At 30.5% G+C, this 16437-nt stretch overlaps 2 protein-coding genes across 2 annotated transcripts; one reads left to right on the top strand and one right to left on the bottom strand.

Annotated features, from left to right (window-relative positions):
* Window positions 1-1603: 1603 nt before the first annotated feature.
* Window positions 1604-4442, bottom strand: LOC100306555 (uncharacterized). Its single transcript, NM_001249741.2, has 3 exons — window positions 4103-4442; window positions 2125-2224; window positions 1604-2008 (listed from the first exon to the last, which is right to left on the bottom strand). Exons 1-3 carry the CDS (start codon window positions 4405-4407, stop codon window positions 1874-1876), a joined length of 540 nt encoding a protein of 179 aa, NP_001236670.1. The 5' UTR covers window positions 4408-4442; the 3' UTR covers window positions 1604-1873.
* Window positions 4443-9875: 5433 nt separating this feature from the next.
* LOC100792305 (aspartic proteinase 36) lies at window positions 9876-16386 on the top strand. Its single transcript, XM_003552404.5, has 10 exons — window positions 9876-10501; window positions 10897-11020; window positions 11420-11667; window positions 12282-12509; window positions 13344-13506; window positions 13578-13657; window positions 14577-14667; window positions 15206-15281; window positions 15595-15666; window positions 16098-16386. The coding sequence occupies exons 1-10, from the start codon at window positions 10281-10283 to the stop codon at window positions 16238-16240; spliced, it is 1446 nt and encodes a 481-aa protein (XP_003552452.1). The 5' UTR covers window positions 9876-10280; the 3' UTR covers window positions 16241-16386.
* The last annotated feature ends 51 nt before the right edge of the window (window positions 16387-16437 follow it).

The raw sequence follows: 16437 nt of genomic DNA, 5'->3' as shown, positions 1-16437 counted from the left end.
ATTAATAATAATATTTATTTCAGTTTAATGTAACTTAATTTAATAATTCTAATGGTATTTAATGAAAAATTAAATTACTTACATTAATGTTAATATATAATTTTGAAGACATTAATATTTCTTTTTTTATGTATTGAAGACATTAATATTATTGCTATTTAATTTGAATAGTTCAATATTAATTTTGTTATTAACTATTAACGTTCTATTTATTGTATAATTTTGTATTAAAATAATAATTAAAGATAGAAATTAATAAATAAACTATTATGTATATATACTAATATAATTAATTTAACTCAATTCTTAAATACTATAATAATAATAATAACAATAAGAATATGTTAATAATTTTTTCTTACCAATAATTAGTTTTAAACTACTTCTTGTTAAGATATGTAAATGCGGTCTTCTAATTAGGATGTTATTTTTACATATAAGTAGTCATATAAAAATGTTTTATTTTATTTGGTTGTTAATCTAAAAATGTATATTTATAAAACTTTGGTAAATTAAACTAATAAAGTTTACAAAAATAATATGGTTCTAACCTTTTTAATAATTAGAGAATTTGATTGAAATTTTTAATAATCGAAAAACTCAATTAAAATTTTATAAATAATTAAGAGACTAATTATATAATTAAGTCAACTTTTTGAATATACTCTATCCTTAATCATAAGACATTGTTGACTAATCCATACACATTAAGAAAGTTGATTAATTTAATTATTTTATTAATATTATATTTCTTAAAAAAGTATTAATATTAGGATTTTTAGTGAAAAAAAGTAATTAATATTACGTTAAAAAGTTAACATGACACTTATTATAGAATAATTTTTTCCCTCCAAATGCAGCATTTATTTCAATAAAGGAGAATTGTAATAAAATATATTTTTAATCCCTTAAAATTTAATCAGAATTGATTTTATTCTTTATATTTTTAAAATCATAATTTTGATCCATGAAAATTTGGTCAAAATTATTTTTATGAGAATCTTAATTTTGATCCCTTATGTCATGTGGCATCCACGTGATACACACATAACATCCACGTGAATGTCACCTTACAGTGGTTAGCCATGTCACCAAAAATATTATGTGGCGTCACATAAATGACGAAAGAACAAATCGTGTATATTCATCATCATTAATTGATCAGGTTGCATAAACGTGGCTAGTTCCTGTAATTTGAATCAAAACTTATTGTATTGACATCGAGAATCCATATTTGAATGTCAATACAACAATTGAAGCAACCAACTCCAATATCCTATCATTTTCATGCAACAACAAATTACCATCACGATATTAATAAAAAAAATTACGATCACAAAAGAACATTTAAATGTGATTTAAGTCATGATCATATGATAAGGATTTAGAAACATATATCGTAATCCGATTTGACTAGTATACATCCAACCATATGCGGGGCTAAAAAGTTGGCCCATACTATAAGAAAGCTATGGCTTATGAAGTCTGAACTATACACTAAGTTCACATCCTGTTACTTACATTGCAATGCATAATTTAGATAGTATTAGCTTACCAAAATATACCTCTCTGGCTGGGTTTAGATATACCTTGACATCTCTGATTCAATATCCATATTTATCACACGCATTTTTATTTTATTTAAACAAATATCAGCTAGACCACTTTATAGACACCCCATGATCAAGTTGATAACTTGAATAATTGAGGAACGCTTCCCTGGACTTGGGGAATAAACAATTACGGTTTGCAATAATCACATGATGACATTTCTTCATCTTCCAATCATCATCAGCTTACAATTGCATAAAATACTTACAAAGGGTGTCAAGCATAATATTTTTACAGAGAGAGAGAATACTTTTATATATTCTTAGCTAGATCGAACTTTGTCTATGGCATCAACCAAATCATCGTATTTAGCTCCAGTAACTTCTTTTACAACCTTGTTGTCCTTCAGAATTTTGAAAGTGGGAACCACTTTAATTCCCAGCTCTATTGCCAAGGGCTGCCAACAAACCATTAAACAAATTAATACCATGTTTGTCAAGGAAAGTATTGGTTAACTTTAGGCTTAAGCAAGGGTGTTCATAAATAAATTAAAATAGCACATTACATCCATACCCTGTTGTCTTGGTTGCAATCAAGCTTTAGAAAGACAACATCCAGATACTTTTCAGATAATTCTTGAAACTTTGGAGCCATCACTTTGCAAGGGCCACACCTGAAAAAGAATTCATAAATTCATATCGAAGGTTATCCAAAGGTTCAGTTGGTAATAAGCAGCAATGATAACAATGACATAAAAGATCAACCAAATCCTTAAAATTAGATAAACATTCGTGCAGTACCACATCAGAGAATGACAAAAACAAATTAACATTCCTTAAATTATAATTACTTAAGAAACTTGCTTTCACCTTTTCATAAACTAATGAAATAATCAGCTTATCAGTATTTAGGTCACATGACATCTCTAAAATTTCATGTATAATCCACTCTTGTGCACATGGCTGAAAAAATAAAACACAAGTATACTCTTAGGCAAGGTAAATCGGGTAAAGCTAGTTGTCAATGACTACATACAAGTGACCTGATTCGGGACCATTTGCTTCATAACATGTATAGGTCATTGCAAAGCACATAATTGCTAAAAAGCTTGACACTTGATTGTATCTCAAAGGCCAACTTAGAAGCTTTCCACCAATGTCAGACTCGAAAGCATAAACAGTAATGTTCATCTTAACATTCGGCCCACATACTGATGTTCAGCATTTTCATCCAAGTACTTCTGTCATGGTACTTTATTCTCACTTTATCATTAATTAAGTTCCTTGCCTGATATATTTAACAAGAGAAATACCTCCTCATCTTTTATTACCCAAATTTGGCTGTTTTAAAGTAAAATAAGGGGTTACCTTGTTGGCAAAAGCAACAAGTTATAACTATTAAAGACTATGATATATTGCACACACATTTATAATAAACTATGCATGAAGTGTGGTTATAACTTCTCACTTTTCCCTCTAAAATGAACCCCACCCTTCGGAGGAATTCAATTCTCTTTCTCCCACACTTCATAAGATGAACTTTAGTATTTTTTGTTCGGGGTGTGACCTTGGCAGAGATTCATCTAGAGCCTTCCCCACATAGGCAAAGACTACACACTGTGATATTGTTCAGTGATATATTGTGAGAGAACGTAAGCCTGATCTACAATTGACTATCCGTGGAACGGGTAAAAAATGCCAGCTTTTACATATTTCTGAAAGCAGGAAAAGAACTGAAAATCACTGAGAGAGAGAGGATTTATAAACCAATAATTTTTTTAACTAGAATTTTATAAACCACCAATCAAGTCACAGAAAATATGTGCAAACTGTGATATTAAGTAAGCTTTTGAGTGCCATTGAAACTATGACCAAGGTTTTAAATCGCAGTCACGGTTACAAATTTATTGCAATCTTTAATATTGCAAGAAATTGTAGACAAATGTGGCCAATGCAGCCGCAATTTGGTACTAGAGACCTCAAAAACCTTGAGCTGACTGTTTTTCAAAACCCTGACCAAGACTGAGCTTGTTCCAATCACAGAAGTAGTTTGGATTTTTCACTTCTTGTTGTTTGGTAGTGTGGGAAAATCACTTTCAACATACTTTCATGCTAGCCGGGGGATGAGTACAAATGAATGCCATTCCAGTTTCCAAATTAGACCTCATATATCTTGTTTGTACAACCAAACAAGTGTAAACAGCAAAGTGATTTTCATTTCTCTTTTTCCCCTTTTCATCTAAAGCAAGAGAAGACCGAATTAATTGAGGAGTGATATCAATGTTGATCTTGACTCTTCGCAAAATCAGCATATATAAAGCAAACCATAACCATGTTTACCAAGGAATCTCACAGCTAAGAGAGACAACCTGGGTAGCTGTACTACTAAACAAAGTAAAGTATAATTCTTTTTCGTCAATTCCAATCCAATCCATCATCACATAACATAACATTATTATAAAAAAAAAGCACATGATTATCATTTATAACAATAATATAACCTATCATATAATCATATGATTATACATAACCTAAGATAGTAAGATACATACCATTGTGTGTACATGTCAAGGACAACGGTTTTATCCCCGGCAGCCTTAACGATCGGCCAGAAGGTGTCCTTGTTAACCTCAGTGACCTGTCCCACTGTGACTGTGGGCCCCGCAGTTTCTAAACTAGATCTTACACTAACACTCCCACTCCTCCTCAAACTCAAACTTCTAGTAGTACTTAGACTCACACTAGCAATGTTTATGTTACCAAAACAAGACCCAAGTGAAGGTCTCAAAGAATAGGAAGCACTATCTAAGGAAGGAACCCATTTAAACTTAGGTGAGATACAAAGATTCAGAGCCATAATTGGTGCTTCGTGGGGGGTGTTCCAATCTCTCTAATGCCAAAAGAGAGAACTCAACTGAGATATGGTGGTGGGTGTGTTGTGGAGGGGAGGGACTACAATGTGAAAAGACGTTATTGTCCTTGTGATTTGTGTATGGTATTTTTTGCCATCTCATAAAGAGGGTGGTCTTGGTAAATTACACCGAGTAGCCACGTAGAAGAGAGTGAGAGTGAGAGTGAGAGTGAGAGTGAGAGCGATGTTGGAACAATTAAGGTCCCTAGTTTTTTATTCGTTATTACCAAACTGCCCTGTGTGATTTTTTTTTGGGTGTCGAGAAAAACAAAAACACCTTTGTGACCTCTCCTTCTCCACATAAATGCTAACAAAATCTTTGATCCCCCTGAAAAAAATCTATAGTCTCTTCTGTTGTTCCGTTCACGGGATATTCGAATAGAACTATTCCCACACGTATGATTTTGTATTTGAGTAAATCTTATCACTTAATCACAAAGATTTTTTTTATAAAAAAAATGCACTCATATTCTATTTATTTTTTTCAATTAATCCTAATGTGCGCCAACATTGTTCTTGAAATTTACGTCCTTGTCGTGATGGAAAATATAAAGGAAAAAAAAAGATACATGAAAGTGATCACATTACATCTGTAAAAGAGAGAGAGAGAGACAACATTACAATTTACAATTGATTTTTCAGTTAACCATGTATTAGTTTATTAGAAAATTTGATCATTTTTTACTAATAGGTGTCAAGTGAAACTGCAATGATGCATGCAGTTGAAATATCTTAATAGATCAATAAATTTGAACCTTATCCTTGCATTATCCAATCAATTTAATCATATATTAGTCATTCATTTTTATTATTCAACTCGTTGACAACATAAAAAATAAAAACTCTGCTCCTCCTTTCTATCTATCTCATTAGATTCTTTCTGTACATGTTTCGATCCTTTTGTGCCATATTGTTTCTACCAATAGTTGTATTTGAACTTATATTCCGGCATGTAATTTTACTAATTCACAATCGGACATGTATAAAATGAAAAGTTTATTCTTGATTTTAGAAAAAAATTTATAAAAATCTTTCATTTGTCTCTCTTTCTCTTTGATGGAAATTTTATTTTTTCAACATGTATCCTAATTTTTTAAATTGAAATAAAATTTAATATTATTAGAAATATCAAAAAATGTCATATTCATAAATGTGGAAAATATACCGGATTAGTATTAATTATTATTCTAATATTTGTTATTCTATTTTTTTTAGTTTTTTTTATAAAAAACTCATCTCGTTTCTACATTTATATTAATTTTAATTAAGTTTATATTTTTTAAATACATTTTTCTTATTTTTCTCTAGCACAAGGTAACTAAATCACATGATTAATTTGAAAATGGTAATATGCAACATTTCGATTGGATCACATCAAAATAAAAGAGAATCGAAAATAAGTACAAATATAAAAATATGTAATTGAGGATGACTTAAATAAATAAATTAATATTATTTATATAAATAAGATGAATTTATTTTTTGATAGTCTATTACTTAGAACTTAGTAATTAAACATGTTTGATTTGAAATAATTATGGGATGAATAATTTTATGAAAAGTTTCTCAAAAAATATATAAATAAGAATAAAATCATCAAAAAATTGATAATAAGAAATGTTAGACAATATTTCTATTAAAGATTCAATTCAAATATTATTTAAATAATTTAATTTTAACTCAACATATTAATCATTTATGTTGAATTAGTTAATTAAGGGAACATTACTTTACTTTTACTATCTTGAACTTGGATTAAAAAAAAACATTACTTTACATTTTATATAATATAATTTTCATCATCTGATTATTACATATCCCGCTCATTGCCTATTAAAAGAAAATAAAAAAACATCCCGCGTCATTTATACACGTCTTTCAAGTTTCAACAATAAATAATATACAATTCTAAAATTATGCACTTACCATCGTCCCTAACTTTTATCTTAAAAAAAAAAAAAAAGAAGAAGAAGAACTACTAACTAATGAACTAATCTAACAACCTATGCTGGCAATACACCAAAAAAATCGTGTGTAATTTGTTATGAAGCATTATCGGATCAAATGTTGAAATTCGTAACAATACCAATTTCTACTAGTAGAAAGTCAGGTGGTACCTCTCAATCCTCGAAGAATCAATCACATTAGTTGCATGAGAGATTAAAAAATTAATTGACAAAAAAAAACATAAACATATCATAGAAGAGGGCTAGTTGGGCATTGGTGTGCTGGTATGTGGAAGCTTGCTTGTGGGGAACTAAAGGGCCAAGAAAGATCAAAGGCTCATGTCGTTAGAGATAGACAATAAGTGCTTGGGGTATTGGATTAGGGGATACACCTCAGGATTATCTTTGCCCTTATCTACAATATAATTAGCTTGGAAGATTCAACATAGTTTATTAGAACTTGGAAGATTGGACATAGTTTATTAAAAAATAGGTGATGGGTTGATATTATTATTTGATTATAAATTATTATATATGATAAATTTATTGATTTTGATAATAATTATTTTAAAATTCATAATATTGGTGATTTTTAATTAGTTGATTGTATAAAATTATTTTAGAAGGTTAGTAATGACTATTAAACAAATAGTTTATATAGCTTTTTATTATTTATTTTAGACTTAATTATAATTTTGAGTATCACAATTATAAAATTTTAATCTTTTAAGTATTATAATTGTGTCAATTGAGTCACCAAAGTATCACAAATTTGTGGATTTAGACCCCAAATTTTAATTGTGCCAATTGGTTTCTTTATCATAATGGTATGATTTTAGTCTATTTATTTAAATAGATCAACATAATTCTTGTTAAAATGTACGAAATAATATATACCTTAGATTATAAAATCTTATAGTTGTAATATTCAAAAACCCAATTGGTGCAACCAAAATTCAAAAAACTAAAATCACATATGATACTTAAAATATTCTGTTAACACAATTAAATCTTAAAAGACAAAATTTCCACAATTACAATAGGACAAAAAATATAATTAAACATTTCTTTTATATTTATAAGCATCCACAATTCTACAAGAAATAACACCGTCCCATTTAAAATATTATATTATACCATTTAACTTCATATGTAACCAATGTTGTATAAATGTATTTTTGTTATCCAAAACACCTATTTTTATCGATCATAAAATAAAAAAAGAAATATAAAGTTGTTTATAATAGTTAATTTTTAATACACAACTTATAATTATTTGAAGAGAATTTAACATGTCTTAGTCAACCCGATAATCTTAGATATTGCAGTACTCTTTTAAAATCAGTAACTTTGATTTAATCTTTATCTTTATAGTTTCTTTCGTTTTAATCCAACTGAATCTTAATCAAATATATTCATTTAAGGTGGCATCATAGTAATAATTTGATTAATTAAACTTTAAGAAATAAAAAGAAAGTAAGAAAGAAACTGTTGATTTGATAACTTTTATGAAATTTCAAAAATTAAACACTAAATATCTTTATTTTAAAATAGTGAATAAAAAAAAAATCAAAGTTGTATTTTATCCTAATTAAAAATATGACAATCACAATTTTACTGTGCAATGACACCACAAGAGGAATTGATTTTGAGAATTAATGGGTGATAGTAAAACACAAGAACTGATTTTGATATAATTCATTTATATTTTTAAAAGGAGGAAACAAGAGGAAGAGGAAGCCAGAATGGAAAATTTGATCCAAGACACGACGACTCTTGTTAAAATGGAGGGGTTTCCATGTACTGATATACCACCATTAGTACTCTTAAATAAGAATTTTATCATCTGTACTTGACTTGTAAACGTAAGTTGACATAAGTGGTCAAACATCTAAATTTATTTTTTCAAGGATTCAGGCCTATTTGAATGTCCTCCCCATACTTTCCTAAAAATAACATGGAAATTCGATTTGAAGGTTCATTGATTTCAACTTATCCCTTGATGATGGGTTCTTTGACTATTTAATTTCCCAAATTCTTCTACCAATAGGCCATCTTACTTAAAATTAGTGGTCTTTTCCAAAACTTTTTTTTTTTTTGAAGGATTTTCCAAAACTTCTTCATCATAAAACCGAAATATTTAAATTAGGTAGTTATGTAATAATGTTAATTATTAATTAATGATATATGAGCATGATGAAACATTACTTAAATACTACTCATTTTAACTCATATGAGTAAAAATAACTAATTACACACTAATTAAAAAAATTTATTTAACATTATTTAATTTTCATAATCTCAAGTAAAAAATTAGATTATTTTTAAAATGATCTTCATTGAAACTTATTAACTTATTATCATAAATAAAAATGAGTCACTAAAAATAAAATTAAAAATTAATGAATAATATTTTAAAAATATATCTTTAAATATGATAAAATTAGTTAGATTTATTTATATTTAAATCTAACATATAAGATTTTTTTTTTTACTTACATATGAATCTACAAGTAACATTTTCAATACCAAAACCCACGGAAGAAGCAATGCATACCTAACCCCCTCTAAAAAAAACTTTAATATGATACTTTCTTTGTCCTAAAATATTAATGTTTAAGATTTTTTCACTTAGACCAAGAAAGTAAGTATTTGAAGATAATTATCATTTATAAGGAAATAATTTTATTAAAATATCCTTATTCTTGATATTAATTTCAATAAATATATTATTAAGTTTTTCAATACAACATTAGTTATTAAAAAACAAAATTGAAATAGATGTTTTAATATCTATTGAAAAGTGAAAATACCAGTCAATTTAAATTTTTTTCAAAGGTTAAAATTATAATTATTTTGGGACGGAGAGGATATAAAATTATGTGTAAGTTTGTTTAAACTTAAAAAAAAACTTTAAAATAAGTATTTTTATATATAAAGCTTTTTGAAGTAATAGATAAGATTTGTTTGTTAAAGTAACTAAAAGATATATTTTTTTAAGTATAAACAATTTAGTCAAACACACTAAAAAAACTACTTATTTTATTAAAATAAATACTTATTTCAACAAATAAATTTATCCTACGTAAAAAAAAGAGAGTCAATTATAATTAATTGTTGAGATTGTGAGTTGTGAAAGTTGTATACCGAACCTTCCATTTCAATCCGCTCATCAATTATTAAATAATTAACATGAGACCAAATCTAATTTTAATAGGAAAACAGATTATGCACATTAAAGGAAATCAAAATATAACAACAAAAATGGTGAGGCACGGAATCAGAGTTGAAGATTCAAGTGATCTTACCAAAAATGGGGTGGCAAAGTTTAGTCAATGGCGCGTGTTTGGATGAGAGAAGAAAAAAAAAAGTGAAGCGGAAAATTGGATTCATACGATGCACATTGCGAAGCAAAAAACAAGGAAACGGAAGAACAAGCATATGTCATGACATCAAAACGGAAGGAACAAAACTCAACGAAGCAACCAAAGGACCAAAAATAATAAAACAAGAGAGAGAAACAAAGAAAACGCTACAATTTTAATAAAGAACAAAAACAACAACGTTGTTGTTTATTTATGGTTTAAGCCATTTTTATTAATGGTTTTTCCCCTCTAAAATACATCATACATCGTACAAGACGTGTCGTTTGCCGTTGAAACCGCGAAAATTCCCTCTTTTCTCTCTTTCTCTTTCACACGTCTTTGTTTTACAAAGCGGCTTCGATTTATTTTTGTGTTTGTTTCTTCCCCTTTCCCTCTTCTCTGTTTTCACCGACCCTTGTTTTCTATCTGGGTCGGCAAATGGTTTTCAATTAGTGTTTCTGTGTTGTTTCTTCATTGTTGCTTTCTCTCGAAGCTAGCTCAACCCGAGATGGATCTGAGAGAAAGTTTGGTACTTCTTCTTGTGGGGTCGTTCGTCGTGCAATTTTGTTGCAATGCCAATGCGAATTTGGTGTTCCCCGTTGTGCGCAAATTCAAAGGTCCCGTTGAAAACCTCGCTGCTATCAAAGCTCATGATGCTGGTCGCCGAGGTAGATTTCTCTCTGTCGTTGATGTCGCTCTTGGTGGCAATGGCCGTCCTACTTCAAATGGGTTGGCTTTACTTCTTCCTCTTCCTTCTCTTTTCATTTTGTTCTTTCGCATGCACTTCAATTGTTTTTTTTTTTGTTCAACCACCCTAGAATCCGAGGTATCCCACAAGCTTCGACCCTTTGGATAGGCAATAAGACTAATCCTCGGTCCGAGGCTTAGTCACATTTAAAGCTCCTTGCCCCTCCCCGAGAATGTATTCTGTGGGGATGGAATCCAGGTCCTCCCCCACAAACTCAACTATGTGTTGCCAATTGAACTACACCAATTGGGTTATGCACTTCAATTCTTGTTCATTTGTTGGGTTTGTTGTGGTTAATTATGTGTGTTTTTCTGCCTTACATGATTTGAAGCTTGTCACCTTTTTTGTTGTTGTTTATTATTTTCCATTTGTTCAGGCTGTATTATACCAAAATTGGGCTTGGCCCCAAGGACTACTATGTGCAAGTTGATACAGGAAGTGACACTCTGTGGGTGAATTGTGTTGGCTGCACAGCATGTCCCAAGAAAAGTGGTCTTGGGGTATGTGTCTACTGCTTAAACATTCATGTGATTTGGTTGAAATATAAGTATATTGAGAGTTGCTATGGGTAGTATACTAGTATGGTACATGCTTGTTTTTCCCTAGTTATCGGTATCTTGGATGAGAGAAATGAATTCTCTGCATTCACACATTCATGGATCAGAACCGTTGGATGATGGTGCACATTTTAAGTGGGATTTGTTGAGATAAATATGAGTCGTTTGTGATCTTCATCCAATAATTTTGATCAGCTGAATGTGTGAATGAGGGAGGGAAGAAAGAAGAGTATTGGAGTAGTCCCTATGTATATGACATTTGAGTCATGCTTGATATAGTAGAATTTATATTGCTTGACTACTTGCTGATGTAGGTTTTACTATATTATTGTAACGTTTCAGATGGACTTGACCCTCTATGACCCTAACTTATCCAAAACTTCAAAGGCGGTTCCTTGTGACGATGAATTTTGCACTTCCACATATGATGGTCAAATTTCTGGCTGCACAAAAGGCATGTCCTGCCCATACAGCATAACTTATGGAGATGGAAGTACGACCTCTGGGTCCTATATTAAGGATGATCTTACATTTGATCGAGTTGTTGGTGATCTCCGTACTGTGCCTGATAATACCAGTGTGATTTTTGGGTGAGTGTAATTTATAATTCTTCACATTAAACACACACAGTTGAGTAGGTGAAGTAGACAGACAACTTGGCAAGTAATTGAACCTGTGACGTCATCACATCCCGACCTTAAAGACCGGTGCCAATGCCAATTGAGCTCCAAGCTCATTGGCATATTATTGTCAAATATTGCTGGCCCCAATAGGATTTTCTCTGCTGTAAATCGCAGTTAATTGTTTTGTTCTATATGTAGATACTTTTGGTTCTAATCATTTGTCTGTTTCTACTAGATTTTCCTTGGGGAATCTTGAGTAGTGTCTTAAGTTTATTTATTTTTCTTTGGGTTAAAGGGGAGCCTTGGTCGGTGCAAGCGTAATGGTAGGAGTTGTTGCCATGTGAGCCAAAGGTCCTGGTTACCCTTCCCTAGATCCTGTGCATCGCAGATGCTTTATAACACCAGGCTTAGCTTTTTATTTTTGGGAGTTGAGAGTTTCACCACATCTTTTTTGTTTATGCTTGCAGCTATATATATATATATATATATATATATATATATATATAGCTTTCTAGGTTGATAAAGACATGCCACCATTGTATTTGGTTTTTATGACTTCCTGAGTATTCTCTTGCTGATAGGTGTGGTTCTAAACAATCTGGGACATTGAGTTCAACTACTGATACATCCCTTGATGGAATAATTGGTTTTGGACAAGCAAATTCTTCTGTGCTTTCACAGCTTGCTGCAGCTGGAAAGGTGAAAAGGATATTTTCACACTGCCTTGACAGCATTAGTGGAGGAGGAATATTTGCCATAGGGGAAGTGGTGCAGCCAAAAGTTAAGACAACTCCATTGTTACAAGGAATGTATGTACTGAATCATCTTAGCTTTTTGTTCCCATGCCATGTTATTTCCAGTAAATGTATTTGATTTGTTTTGTTTGTTTGATAATAGTAATTTGATGGATTGATGGGGTATCTATTTAATGATGACCCCACTGCCATTTAAGTTCTGGAGAAGCATCTATTAGGTTTCATAAATGTAATTTTTCTGAAGACTTGTATTGACTTAAGAATTTTTTATTGTCTAGTCAAATTTAGCAAAGGCCTTATGATTATGGTATAAAATTTATTAATGAAAATACTGTAAATGTGAGATATATAACTTGAGCACAAATAACCTGTGATGGGTTTTTATTTCTATATTGCCATATAATAATATATTGCTTCACCTAAATGTCGTTATTGTAGATGTGTCTAGAAATCAACCTTCTCAGGGGTTTTCTTTTCTTTTTACACCTGTTTAAGGTCTTGTTTTGAATTATTTAAGATTTAAAATTGTAAAAATATTTCTTTATGGTTACTGTAAGAAAAAATTGTATATTTGAAATTTCAGCTCTATTTCTGTTGCTAGTATTTACTATTTATATATGCAATTCCTTTTGTTTTCTATAGTCCACTTGAGGGGCCAATGAATCTCATAGACAACTGAATAGAGATTTCTTTTTGCATCTTCTACTCTTGTAGGGCCTTCATCTTTTATGAAGGTAGACTCACTGTGCAATCTCTGATATAAGCAATAAAACTTTCAACATAAGAGCTCTGGCAGATGTTATATTAGATTCTTCTAATGCATTTTATATCAAGTTTAGGTTTTGGTAATGGAATTATGTCATCACTGTAGTCTACTGACTATTTCAGGGCACACTACAATGTGGTTTTGAAGGACATAGAGGTTGCTGGGGACCCTATACAGCTCCCCTCAGATATATTGGATTCTTCAAGTGGGAGGGGAACAATAATAGATAGTGGTACAACCTTGGCTTATCTTCCAGTCTCAATTTATGACCAGCTATTGGAGAAGGTAAGAGTAATTTTAAGAGTTAAGTAAATCAATTTTTTCCACCTGAATTCTCATGATTATTCTTGTGATAGATTTTGGCTCAGAGGAGTGGAATGAAATTATATCTTGTTGAGGATCAGTTTACTTGTTTCCATTATTCTGATGAAGAAAGGTATGATACTTATCTTTCTGACTTTATTTTACTTTATATAGAGGGGCAGTGTTGCACTTCTCTTTTCTTTTGAAATAAGTATCATTTTTCTGTATTTAGGTGCAATGCTCTTTTTGTTTGATTTGTCATTGTTTAATTGACATATACACCATATTACTATAATTTGTGGGAGATACTAAGGTTCATTTTCTTGGTTGTTTAATCCATAGGGTATGGTGATGCCAGATTGTCATTTAAATTTATCTTAAAAAATATGTAGTTATCACTGTTTTGATGATATTAGTAATCAAATATTCTGGATTATGCAAGGGGGGAATGATTATGACAAAACAAAGCAACTTTGTTTTTGTATTATATTTTGAACTTTAGGAGTGACAGAGCTTTGACATAATCAATCTGTTGACTTTAAAATTACTGATTAGATTATTGATGAAGTAAATGAATCTGATAGTATTATATGGATTATTTAATAGCCAAGGATGCATTGCCGGCATCCTCTTCTAATAATACTCTGGGATGACCTTGCACCTTTTCATTTTCTGTTGGGTTTTTGTATTACTTTGTCCTTTTTTTCTTTGCTTAGGAAAGCAGCTATTGAGTTGGTTGAATGATTCAACAAATAATCTCTTGTATGATTGTTCAACTTGACTATATATATATATATATATATATATATATATATATATATATATAAAATTAAAATTCCATCCATATGTACAAAGAATTTTATACCAGAAGACAATTAAATAAGATAGTCTTATAAATGCAGAAATATTAATGGGCTCAAATTGTTCAAATGATATTGTGATATATAATATATATTCTTTCAGTGAATTTCATCAGTTCAAGAAGGCAATGAGTTCATTTTTATTTTCTTGCATATGCAGCTCTTAACTTGTTGACCGTTGAATTTTTGCAGTGTTGATGATTTATTTCCAACTGTAAAGTTTACCTTTGAGGAGGGGCTTACTCTGACAACTTATCCTCGCGATTACCTATTCCTGTTTAAAGTGAGTGAGTACATGATTTGTGGTTTTATATCAACAGAGTTCTGATTTGATAACCTTTGTGACTGCTGGATGCTCAATCAGTCAAACAATATACAATTTTTTTCATATGAAAACTATAATATTAAGTTTAACCTGTTCTGTGAATTGATTTCTCCCTCTTTGATTGATTAATGGTTTTATATTTGCATAGATTCTGATTTGATAACCTTTGTGGCTGCTAGATGCTCAAACACTGTACAAGTTTATTTTCATATGAAAACTATACTATTAAGTTTAACCTGTTGCTTGAATTGATTTCTCCCTCTTGGAAATTTACTGGGTGTTTGTACATTGTGGAATTGAAAGTTAAAGTCTGTTTATATATCTTCACTACACTGTTGACCTATAATTTAAGCTGTCATCTGGAGAATTTTACAATGCAATTGTTTTATTTAAATGTATGCAATTTTTTGTTCAGAAAAATTCAATTTTGATAAATTTGTTTCAGACGTTCAATAGTACTACTCATTGATATTATGTTATTGTCATTGTCCTCCAGGAGGACATGTGGTGTGTTGGCTGGCAAAAAAGTATGGCACAAACTAAGGATGGAAAGGAACTAATTCTTCTTGGAGGTAAAGTTTAGAATAAAACTTCACTTATAATTTAATCTGTTGACTTCTTGGTATAATTTGGTAGAAGGCATGATTTGTTCATTTAGTCCTTCTTATAAAATAAGAACTTGTACATCCTCTAAGCTGTAGAGTCTGTTTCTGTTATATGTTAGCTATTCTTGTCAAAATTAAAAACTTCAATATTGCTATTGTTATGTTTGTACTTACACCTTGTACCTGGCTGATGGTAGTTTAAATGTACAACTTATGATCATTTTACATTAGTACCATCAGATAACTATCATTTTTTATTTGGAATTATTTCCAATTGCAGATTTGGTGCTGGCAAACAAATTAGTCGTATATGATCTTGACAATATGGCCATTGGATGGGCTGATTACAATTGTGAGTACCCTCTTATTATATGCTAAATTTACAAAGGTTGCTCCATTCATAACGCCTTAGATTTGTTTCTTTTAATACTCCCTAATAACAATCATATTCCATCAATTTCCTGCTTTTGATGTCTCTATCCCCGAGAAAGTATTACATGGTCCAGTGCCACGTAATCTCAGTTAATTTTCACATAATATGTAACCATATTTTTCAATTTTGAAAGAAAGAAAGTTAATAACATGTCTCATGAAAATTGGTCGAGACCATGTGGTCCTAGACCAAACAATAATTTCTCTTCTATCCCCTTTCATTTCATTTCTCCTTAAACAAACTTCATTTGTTGCAGCTACTTTCATTTATGTCTATTGGATTTTACAGTTAAATTTGTTGATACTGACATGTGCTACAATGACCTTTGCATTGTCTTCTTGATTCTTTAGGCTCTTCAAGCATCAAAGTGAAGGATGACAAGACTGGATCTGTATATACAATGGGTGCACACGATCTTTCTTCAGCTTCTACCGTGCTAATTGGAAAAATATTAACGTTCTTTGTGTTGCTTATTACCATGCTAAGCACTTAACTGATATCGAGAGATGGCATTTATTTCATTTCGTTGTAACATAATTCCTTCATTCCTTGAATGGTGGTGAGCTTGATGTGAATAAATTAACCATTTCTCGTCGTGTTCATAGAAATATAGAAGTGAGAAAGGGAAGAGTTTTCAAAGTTCTTTTCAATTTCCTCCTTCCTGTATAATGTTTTAAATGGGGAAGGCAA

This window comes from Glycine max, chromosome 18 (genome assembly GCF_000004515.6).
Source record: "Glycine max cultivar Williams 82 chromosome 18, Glycine_max_v4.0, whole genome shotgun sequence".
NCBI lineage: Eukaryota > Viridiplantae > Streptophyta > Magnoliopsida > Fabales > Fabaceae > Glycine > Glycine max.
The sequence above is the reverse complement of the archived record's forward strand: the minus strand, read 5'-3'. Positions and strand labels throughout refer to the sequence as shown.

Excerpts from the sequence above, each read along its gene's own strand:
- LOC100306555 (NM_001249741.2), bottom strand. The coding sequence starts at position 4,407 with ATGGCTCTGAATCTTTGTATCTCACCTAAGTTTAAATGGGTTCCTTCC. Across the intron at positions 2,225-4,102 it reads CTTGACATGTACACACAATG|GTGTGGCCCTTGCAAAGTGA; the intron begins GTATGTATCTTA and ends ATTCTTTTTCAG. Across the intron at positions 2,009-2,124 it reads ATTGCAACCAAGACAACAGG|CCCTTGGCAATAGAGCTGGG; the intron begins GTATGGATGTAA and ends GTTTGTTGGCAG.
- LOC100792305 (XM_003552404.5), top strand. The coding sequence starts at position 10,281 with ATGGATCTGAGAGAAAGTTTGGTACTTCTTCTTGTGGGGTCGTTCGTC. Across the intron at positions 13,507-13,577 it reads ATGACCAGCTATTGGAGAAG|ATTTTGGCTCAGAGGAGTGG; the intron begins GTAAGAGTAATT and ends TTCTTGTGATAG. Across the intron at positions 15,667-16,097 it reads TGGATGGGCTGATTACAATT|GCTCTTCAAGCATCAAAGTG; the intron begins GTGAGTACCCTC and ends TTGATTCTTTAG.